The sequence below is a fragment of the Vidua chalybeata genome, unplaced genomic scaffold (assembly GCF_026979565.1).
Source record: "Vidua chalybeata isolate OUT-0048 unplaced genomic scaffold, bVidCha1 merged haplotype scaffold_206_ctg1, whole genome shotgun sequence".
Taxonomy (NCBI): domain Eukaryota; kingdom Metazoa; phylum Chordata; class Aves; order Passeriformes; family Viduidae; genus Vidua; species Vidua chalybeata.
The window spans coordinates 37,501-47,500 of record NW_026530366.1 but is presented as its reverse complement, the minus strand read 5'-3'; the positions used below and the strand labels follow the sequence as shown (position 1 = coordinate 47,500).

The 10,000-nt window shown below is 79.6% G+C and overlaps 1 protein-coding gene across 1 annotated transcript in view; it reads right to left on the bottom strand.

The window, feature by feature from the left end:
• The window catches only part of LOC128783333 (collagen alpha-1(III) chain-like), a 14,208-nt gene that overhangs the window by 1,692 nt on the left and 2,516 nt on the right, over positions 1-10,000 (bottom strand). The window contains exons 3-8 of the mRNA XM_053933984.1: positions 9,512-10,000; positions 9,118-9,402; positions 8,799-9,036; positions 8,304-8,501; positions 694-878; positions 229-640 (exon numbers count right to left, since the gene is read on the bottom strand). The exon at positions 9,512-10,000 is cut by the window's right edge and continues 250 nt beyond it. Of these exons, the coding sequence (XP_053789959.1) occupies positions 229-640; positions 694-878; positions 8,304-8,501; positions 8,799-9,036; positions 9,118-9,402; positions 9,512-10,000 (1,807 nt within the window). The remainder of the gene's footprint in view (positions 1-228; positions 641-693; positions 879-8,303; positions 8,502-8,798; positions 9,037-9,117; positions 9,403-9,511) is intronic.

Genomic DNA, 10,000 nt, shown 5'->3' with positions numbered 1-10,000 from the left:
CGGGGTAGACCTGTTGTCCCGGGCCGGCCTCGGCTTGCTGGCGCCCGGCGGCCCGGGGAAGACCTGTTTCCCCGGCCCCGACCAGGGCTCCCGCCTGCCGGCGGCCGTGGGTAGACCTGTTGTCCTGGCCCGACTTGGGCTCCGGCCCCCCGAGGACCGGGGTAGACTCGTTGTCCTCCATCCGAGGCGCGCCGCCCCCCCCCCCCCCCCCACCCCCCCCCCCCCCACCCCGCGTCCTCGTCCTGGCCCGCAAGCCGGCGTAAGGCGGGCGGGCCGCGCATCCGGCAGGCCCCCGTACGCCCGCCACTCGCCACCCGCTCCGGGGGCCGCGCGCGGCCCGCGGCGCACCCTCTTTCCCCCCGAGAGCCGGGAGGCGAAGGCGGCCCGCTTCCGCTGCCGCCGGGCGCACGCCCCCGCCGACGTCCTGCCCGCATCCCCCCGCGCCCAGCCACCCCGAGAGGGAAGGAGGGAGCCTTTAGGACTCCCGGCCGGCCGAAGGCGCGGCGGCCCGGCTCCCGCCCGGATTTCTGCCTCCCTCCCTTCAGCCCCTGCCGCCGCTGCCGTCCCGCCGCAGGCCGGGCCGGGGCCGGGCCTGAGCAGCAAGGAAGGAAGGCCGTCCGAGCAGAAGGCTCGGCGAGACCTGAGGAGCAAGCTTGTTGGGCAAGGGAGGGCGCTAAGCCTGCCCGCCCCTGCCGGCCGAAGGCCCCGGCTGCCTGGGTGTCGGCCCGCTGCCGGCCCTCCCGCCGCTGCCGCTGTGCCAACTGGCTGAGGAGAGACTGGGCCGGGGCGGGAAAAGTCTGCAGGCGGCGGCGGGGAGTCCGACGGGGGGGAGGGCGGGGCGCCCCCAGCCGTGGCGGTTGGGCGGAGGCGGGGAAAGCCTGCAGGCGGTGCCGGGGAGTCTGATGGGGGAGGGCGGGGCGCCCCCAACCGTCGATGGGCGGGCGGCCGCGACAGACAGGGCCGGGGCAGAGCCAGGGGCAGGGGCAGGGACGCGGAGGCGGACGGGGAGAGAGGGCACGCGAGAGTGTGAGGGCGTGCCTGCGGGAGCGGCGGGGGGTGGGGGGGGTGGGGGGGCGGGTGGTGTCGGAGGTGTTGGCACGGGAGTGTGACTGTGTGGAGTGGGAGTGTCTGTCACTCTGCCCCTCTCTCTCTCTCTCTCTCTCTTTCTGTGTGAAGGAGGGCCGGGGCGGCCCTCCGGCGGCGGGCGGCCGTCGGAAGCCAGCAGGTCTACCCCGGGTTGCGGCCGGGCTCGGGGACAAAAGGTCTACCCCGGCTCCTGGTCCGGGCTCGTGGAAACAAGGTCTACCCCGGCTCCCAACGCGGCCGTCGGCGGACAACAGGTCTACCCCGGGTCCCGGCCGGGGTCGGGGACAACAGGTCTACCCCGGCTCCGGGGCCGCCGGGCCCGGGCCGCCCTCCGCCGGCGGGACGCCGTCGGCGGACAACAGGTCTACCCCGGGTCCCGGCCGGGGTCGCGGACAACAGGTCTACCCGGGCTCCGGGGCCGCCGGGCCCCGGGCCGCCCTCCGCCGGCGGGCGGCCGTCGGCGGACAACAGGTCTACCCCGGGTCCCGGCCGGGGTCGGGGACAACAGGTCTACCCCGGCTCCGGGGCCGCCGGGCCCCGGGCCGCCCTCCGCCGGCGGGCGGCCGTCGGCGGACAACAGGTCTACCCCGGGTCCCGGCCGGGGTCGGGGACAACAGGTCTACCCCGGCTCCGGGGCCGCCGGGCCCCGGGCCGCCCTCCGCCGGCGGGCGGCCGTCGGCGGACAACAGGTCTACCCCGGGTCCCGGCCGGGGTCGGGGACAACAGGTCTACCCCGGCTCCGGGGCCCCCGGGCACCGGGCTGCCCTCGGCCGCCGGGCGGCCGTCGGCGGACAACAGGTCTACCCCGGGTCCCGGCCGGGCTCGGGGACAACAGGTCTACCCCGGCTCCGGGGCCGCCGGGCCCCGGGCCGCCCTCCGCCGGCGGGCGGCCGTCGGCGGACAACAGGTCTACCCCGGGTCCCGGCCGGGGTCGGGGACAACAGGTCTACCCCGGCTCCGGGGCCGCCGGGCCCGGGCCGCCCTCCGCCGGCGGGACGCCGTCGGCGGACAACAGGTCTACCCCGGGTCCCGGCCGGGGTCGCGGACAACAGGTCTACCCCGGCTCCGGGGCCGCCGGGCCCCGGGCCGCCCTCCGCCGGCGGGCGGCCGTCGGCGGACAACAGGTCTACCCCGGGTCCCGGCCGGGGTCGGGGACAACAGGTCTACCCCGGCTCCGGGGCCGCCGGGCCCCGGGCCGCCCTCCGCCGGCGGGCGGCCGTCGGCGGACAACAGGTCTACCCCGGGTCCCGGCCGGGGTCGGGGACAACAGGTCTACCCCGGCTCCGGGGCCGCCGGGCCCCGGGCCGCCCTCCGCCGGCGGGCGGCCGTCGGCGGACAACAGGTCTACCCCGGGTCCCGGCCGGGGTCGGGGACAACAGGTCTACCCCGGCTCCGGGGCCCCCGGGCACCGGGCTGCCCTCGGCCGCCGGGCGGCCGTCGGCGGACAACAGGTCTACCCCGGGTCCCGGCCGGGCTCGGGGACAACAGGTCTACCCCGGCTCCGGGGCCGCCGGGCCCCGGGCCGCCCTCCGCCGGCGGGCGGCCGTCGGCGGACAACAGGTCTACCCCGGGTCCCGGCCGGGGTCGGGGACAACAGGTCTACCCCGGCTCCGGGGCCGCCGGGCCCGGGCCGCCCTCCGCCGGCGGGACGCCGTCGGCGGACAACAGGTCTACCCCGGGTCCCGGCCGGGGTCGCGGACAACAGGTCTACCCCGGCTCCGGGGCCGCCGGGCCCCGGGCCGCCCTCCGCCGGCGGGCGGCCGTCGGCGGACAACAGGTCTACCCCGGGTCCCGGCCGGGGTCGGGGACAACAGGTCTACCCCGGCTCCGGGGCCGCCGGGCCCCGGGCCGCCCTCCGCCGCCGGGCGGCCGTCGGCGGACAACAGGTCTACCCCGGGTCCCGGCCGGGGTCGGGGACAACAGGTCTACCCCGGCTCCGGGGCCGCCGGGCCCCGGGCCGCCCTCCGCCGGCGGGCGGCCGTCGGCGGACAACAGGTCTACCCCGGGTCCCGGCCGGGGTCGGGGACAACAGGTCTACCCCGGCTCCGGGGCCGCCGGGCCCCGGGCCGCCCTCCGCCGGCGGGCGGCCGTCGGCGGACAACAGGTCTACCCCGGGTCCCGGCCGGGGTCGGGGACAACAGGTCTACCCCGGCTCCGGGGCCGCCGGGCCCGGGGCCGCCCTCCGCCGGCGAGCGGCCGTCGGCGGACAACAGGTCTACCCCGGGTCCCGGCCGGGGTCGGGGACAACAGGTCTACCCCGGCTCCGGGGCCGCCGGGCCCCGGGCCGCCCGCCGCCGCCGGGCGGCCGTCGGCGGACAACAGGTCTACCCCGGGTCCCGGCCGGGGTCGGGGACAACAGGTCTACCCCGGCTCCGGGGCCGCCGGGCCCGGGCCGCCCTCCGCCGGCGGGCGGCCGTCGGCGGACAACAGGTCTACCCCGGGTCCCGGCCGGGGTCGGGGACAACAGGTCTACCCCGGCTCCGGGGCCGCCGGGCCCCGGGCCGCCCTCGGCCGCCGGGCGGCCGTCGGCGGACAACAGGTCTACCCCGGGTCCCGGCCGGGGTCGGGGACAACAGGTCTACCCCGGCTCCGGGGCCCCCGGGCACCGGGCTGCCCTCGGCCGCCGGGCGGCCGTCGGCGGACAACAGGTCTACCCCGGGTCCCGGCCGGGGTCGGGGACAACAGGTCTACCCCGGCTCCGGGGCCGCCGGGCCCCGGGCCGACCGCCGCCGCCGGGCGGCCGTCGGCGGACAACAGGTCTACCCCGGGTCCCGGCCGGGGTCGGGGGCAACAGGTCTACCCCGGCTCCGGGGCCGCCGGGCCCGGGGCTGCCCTCCGCCAAAGGGCGGCCGTCGGCGGACAACAGGTCTACCCCGGGTCCCGGCCGGGGTCGGGGACAACAGGTCTACCCCGGCTCCGGGGCCGCCGGGCCCCGGGCCGCCCTCGGCCGGCGGGCGGCCGTCGGCGGACAACAGGTCTACCCCGGGTCCCGGCCGGGGTCGGGGACAACAGGTCTACCCCGGCTCCGGGGCCGCCGGGCCCCGGGCCGCCCGCCGCCGCCGGGCGGCCGTCGGCGGACAACAGGTCTACCCCGGGTCCCGGCCGGGGTCGGGGACAACAGGTCTACCCCGGCTCCGGGGCCGCCGGGCCCGGGGCTGCCCTCCGCCGGCGGGACGCCGTCGGCGGACAACAGGTCTACCCCGGGTCCCGGCCGGGGTCGGGGACAACAGGTCTACCCCGGCTCCGGGGCCGCCGGGCCCGGGCCGCCCTCGGCCGGCGGGCGGCCGTCGGCGGACAACAGGTCTACCCCGGGTCCCGGCCGGGGTCGGGGACAACAGGTCTACCCCGGCTCCGGGGCCCCCGGGCACCGGGCCGCCCTCCGCCGGCGGGCGGCCGTCGGCGGACAACAGGTCTACCCCGGGTCCCGGCCGGGGTCGGGGACAACAGGTCTACCCCGGCTCCGGGGCCGCCGGGCCCCGGGCCGCCCTCGGCCGGCGGGCGGCCGTCGGCGGACAACAGGTCTACCCCGGGTCCCGGCCGGGGTCGGGGACAACAGGTCTACCCCGGCTCCGGGGCCGCCGGGCCCGGGCCGCCCTCCGCCGGCGGGCGGCCGTCGGCGGACAACAGGTCTACCCCGGGTCCCGGCCGGGGTCGGGGACAACAGGTCTACCCCGGCTCCGGGGCCGCCGGGCCCCGGGCCGCCCTCCGCCGGCGGGCGGCCGTCGGCGGACAACAGGTCTACCCCGGGTCCCGGCCGGGGTCGGGGACAACAGGTCTACCCCGGCTCCGGGGCCGCCGGGCCCCGGGCCGCCCTCCGCCGCCGGGCGGCCGTCGGCGGACAACAGGTCTACCCCGGGTCCCGGCCGGGGTCGGGGACAACAGGTCTACCCCGGCTCCGGGGCCGCCGGGCCCCGGGCCGCCCTCCGCCGGCGGGCGGCCGTCGGCGGACAACAGGTCTACCCCGGGTCCCGGCCGGGGTCGGGGACAACAGGTCTACCCCGGCTCCGGGGCCGCCGGGCCCCGGGCCGCCCTCCGCCGGCGGGCGGCCGTCGGCGGACAACAGGTCTACCCCGGGTCCCGGCCGGGGTCGGGGACAACAGGTCTACCCCGGCTCCGGGGCCGCCGGGCCCCGGGCCGCCCTCCGCCGGCGGGCGGCCGTCGGCGGACAACAGGTCTACCCCGGGTCCCGGCCGGGGTCGGGGACAACAGGTCTACCCCGGCTCCGGGGCCGCCGGGCCCCGGGCCGCCCGCCGCCGCCGGGCGGCCGTCGGCGGACAACAGGTCTACCCCGGGTCCCGGCCGGGGTCGGGGACAACAGGTCTACCCCGGCTCCGGGGCCGCCGGGCCCCGGGCCGCCCTCCGCCGGCGGGCGGCCGTCGGCGGACAACAGGTCTACCCCGGGTCCCGGCCGGGGTCGGGGACAACAGGTCTACCCCGGCTCCGGGGCCGCCGGGCCCCGGGCCGCCCTCCGCCGCCGGGCGGCCGTCGGCGGACAACAGGTCTACCCCGGGTCCCGGCCGGGGTCGGGGACAACAGGTCTACCCCGGCTCCGGGGCCGCCGGGCCCCGGGCCGCCCTCCGCCGCCGGGCGGCCGTCGGCGGACAACAGGTCTACCCCGGGTCCCGGCCGGGGTCGGGGACAACAGGTCTACCCCGGCTCCGGGGCCGCCGGGCCCCGGGCCGCCCTCCGCCGCCGGGCGGCCGTCGGCGGACAACAGGTCTACCCCGGGTCCCGGCCGGGGTCGGGGACAACAGGTCTACCCCGGCTCCGGGGCCGCCGGGCCCGGGGCCGCCCTCCGCCGGCGGGCCGCCGTCGGCGGACAACAGGTCTACCCCGGGTCCCGGCCGGGGTCGGGGACAACAGGTCTACCCCGGCTCCGGGGCCGCCGGGCCCCGGGCCGCCCTCGGCCGGCGGGCGGCCGTCGGCGGACAACAGGTCTACCCCGGGTCCCGGCCGGGGTCGGGGACAACAGGTCTACCCCGGCTCCGGGGCCGCCGGGCCCCGGGCCGCCCTCCGCCGGCGGGCGGCCGTCGGCGGACAACAGGTCTACCCCGGGTCCCGGCCGGGGTCGGGGACAACAGGTCTACCCCGGCTCCGGGGCCGCCGGGCCCGGGCCGCCCTCCGCCGGCGGGCGCCGTCGGCGGACAACAGGTCTACCCCGGGTCCCGGCCGGGGTCGGGGACAACAGGTCTACCCCGGCTCCGGGGCCGCCGGGCCCCGGGCCGCCCTCGGCCGGCGGGCGGCCGTCGGCGGACAACAGGTCTACCCCGGGTCCCGGCCGGGGTCGGGGACAACAGGTCTACCCCGGCTCCGGGGCCCCCGGGCCCCGGGCCGCCCTCCGCCGGCGGGCGGCCGTCGGCGGACAACAGGTCTACCCCGGGTCCCGGCCGGGGTCGGGGACAACAGGTCTACCCCGGCTCCGGGGCCGCCGGGCCCCGGGCCGCCCTCCGCCGCCGGGCGGCCGTCGGCGGACAACAGGTCTACCCCGGGTCCCGGCCGGGGTCGGGGACAACAGGTCTACCCCGGCTCCGGGGCCGCCGGGCCCCGGGCCGCCCTCCGCCGGCGGGCGGCCGTCGGCGGACAACAGGTCTACCCCGGGTCCCGGCCGGGGTCGGGGACAACAGGTCTACCCCGGCTCCGGGGCCGCCGGGCCCCGGGCCGCCCGCCGCCGGCGGGCGGCCGTCGGCGGACAACAGGTCTACCCCGGGTCCCGGCCGGGGTCGGGGACAACAGGTCTACCCCGGCTCCGGGGCCGCCGGGCCCCGGGCCGCCCTCCGCCGGCGGGCGGCCGTCGGCGGACAACAGGTCTACCCCGGGTCCCGGCCGGGGTCGGGGACAACAGGTCTACCCCGGCTCCGGGGCCGCCGGGCCCCGGGCCGCCCGCCGCCGCCGGGCGGCCGTCGGCGGACAACAGGTCTACCCCGGGTCCCGGCCGGGGTCGGGGACAACAGGTCTACCCCGGCTCCGGGGCCGCCGGGCCCCGGGCCGCCCTCGGCCGCCGGGCGGCCGTCGGCGGACAACAGGTCTACCCCGGGTCCCGGCCGGGGTCGGGGACAACAGGTCTACCCCGGCTCCGGGGCCGCCGGGCCCCGGGCCGCCCTCCGCCGGCGGGCGGCCGTCGGCGGACAACAGGTCTACCCCGGGTCCCGGCCGGGGTCGGGGACAACAGGTCTACCCCGGCTCCGGGGCCCCCGGGCACCGGGCCGCCCTCCGCCGGCGGGCGGCCGTCGGCGGACAACAGGTCTACCCCGGGTCCCGGCCGGGGTCGGGGACAACAGGTCTACCCCGGCTCCGGGGCCGCCGGGCCCCGGGCCGCCCGCCGCCGCCGGGCGGCCGTCGGCGGACAACAGGTCTACCCCGGGTCCCGGCCGGGGTCGGGGACAACAGGTCTACCCCGGCTCCGGGGCCGCCGGGCCCGGGCCGCCCTCCGCCGGCGGGCGGCCGTCGGCGGACAACAGGTCTACCCCGGGTCCCGGCCGGGGTCGGGGACAACAGGTCTACCCCGGCTCCGGGGCCGCCGGGTCCCGGGCCGCCCGCCGCCGCCGGGCGGCCGTCGGCGGACAACAGGTCTACCCCGGGTCCCGGCCGGGGTCGGGGACAACAGGTCTACCCCGTCTCCGGGACCGCCGGGCCCGGGGCCGCCCTCCGCCGGCGGGCGGCCGTCGGCGGACAACAGGTCTACCCCGGGTCCCGGCCGGGGTCGGGGACAACAGGTCTACCCCGGCTCCGGGGCCGCCGGGCCCCGGGCCGCCCTCCGCCGGCGGGCGGCCGTCGGCGGACAACAGGTCTACCCCGGGTCCCGGCCGGGGTCAGGGACAACAGGTCTACCCCGGCTCCGGGGCCGCCGGGCCCCGGGCCGACCGCTGCCGGCGGGCGGCCGTCGGCGGACAACAGGTCTACCCCGGGTCCCGGCCGGGGTCGGGGACAACAGGTCTACCCCGGCTCCGGGGCCGCCGGGCCCGGGGTGGCGCCGTGCCGCCGTCCGGCGGACCGGGGACAACAGGTCTACCTCGCTCCGGCGGGACTTAGGCGCTTTTCGGCCGGAGCTGGGTAGACCTGTTGTCGCGGCCGGCTCCGGAAGTTCACCAAGGGGTCGCTGTTTTCAGCTGCCTCCGGCTACGTCATCGTAGGGGCCGGCCTGCGGCGGCGCCCCTTCCCGGTCGCGTTCCATTGGTCCTCTTGGAGGCGTCTGCGGCTTCGGACTCGTCTGTCCGTACTATGGGAGCGAGGTGACGGGCCGCATCCCCACAGGCCTCCAGCATGCCTGTGTCCGAAGCGGCGAAGGAGGGCCCGCGCGCGCGGTCATCCTCAGGGCAAAGCGAGTGCCGCTGACGCGGGACGAGTCGCGTGGCGTCGTCCCGGTCCCCGTCCCGACCCAGGGAAGCAGAGAGGCTCCGAGAGAGCCGAGTGAGGTGCTGCAAAGAGGGCGCGTGCCCAGCCGAAAGACGATGCGTTCCGCTTGCCGGCCGCGGAGAGAAGCCGTGTCCCGCTCCGGCCCGGCTGCTGCCAGCTTGGTGAAGGGGGGGGGCGCCCGCCCCCCCCACCCCGGGGAATTGTTGGCGGGCGAGGCGGCGGCGCCTCGCCCCTTTTCTGCTCGGCCTTAAGCCGGGGCCCGTTGGCCGGGCGTGCTTTTTTTTTTTTCTCGGCTGCCGGTCCGGTGAGGTGGCCGGCAGCCTGGGGTGGACGCGGCCGGGGCTTTCCCCGGCCCTTGCCCGAGAGCCCCGAGCAGGGCCCGCCGAGGTGGCGGCGTCCCGTTCTCCCGCTCCCGACCTGTTTGTTGCCAGCGTGTCCGTGTCGGAAGGGCGGCGGGGGGGCGCGCGGCCTTGGCTTCGGCGTTGCCGCGTGGCTTGAGGGGCTCGGTGAGGGCGGTCCCCCGATGTGCTGTGGAGCCGGGGTGGCGGCACCCCGGGCCAGCAGCGTGTGTTGTGGAAGTCGTCCCCCTTCCTCGGCCTTAAGCCGGGGACCCGCGTGACGGGCAGCGTTTTTCAGGGGCAGAGGCCGGCCGCGGTGGCCGGCCGCCCGAGCACGGACCGGAAGCCGCCAGAGAGCCCCCGGAGCGTGTGGTGGGCGAGGCGGCGTCGCCTCGCTCTTCCTCGGTCGTGTGCGGATCGAGTCGCTTCTGCCCGGTGGGCTGGGTTTCCAGCCGGGTCCGTTTTTTTCTTCAGGCGCGCGCCGGCGTGCGGGCGGTGTGGGGGCCGCCCGCCCGGCCTGCGTTGCGCTTTTTCTCTGGCGGCCCTAAGCCGCGGCACCGAGAGGCGCGCCGGGAAGGCGCGCGGGCCCAGGAAAGCCAAGGTGTGCACAGGAGAGAGCCGAGATCTGCTGGTGGGGTTGGGGGGGGGGAGTGAGAGGCGCGTGCCTCGCCCCACCCCGCCCCGGGCCCGCGGCCCCCGTGGCTAGCACGGGTCCTTGGTGGCGCGTCATGTGCCTTTTTGTGGTGCCGTCCCCCGTCTTTTTCCGGAGGGAGAGCCGGCTGCTGCCTGCGAGGCCGGGGGAAAGCCGGTGGCCCGTGGCGCGGTCGGTGGCACCTTTCTTCTCGCACGCTGGGATGGGTTCCCCGGGCGAAAGGGTGAAGCTCACCCCCAGCCCGGCGGTCCCGTCCCGCCGTCGCCTGGCTAAAGAGGGAAGCCTTGTCGGCGGGCGGGCGGGTGGCGGCACCCCCCGCGCTCCTCTGCCGTGCTCGATCCGCGAGCGGCTGTCCCAGGAGGAGCAGCGTGGCCGTGGGGCCCTTGTTGCCAGCGTGTCGGCGGCTGCTTTGCCCCCCTCCTTTCCGCAGCAGCAGCAGCAGCAGCAGCAGCAGCCGCGTCCCGTGTGTCCGATCGATGAGGCTTTTCGGGTGGCGTCGGCGAGGGCCCCCGGCCGGCCGGGCTCTTCCGGGTCTTCTCTGTCATGGGGAAGGCCACGGCGGGGTCCGGTG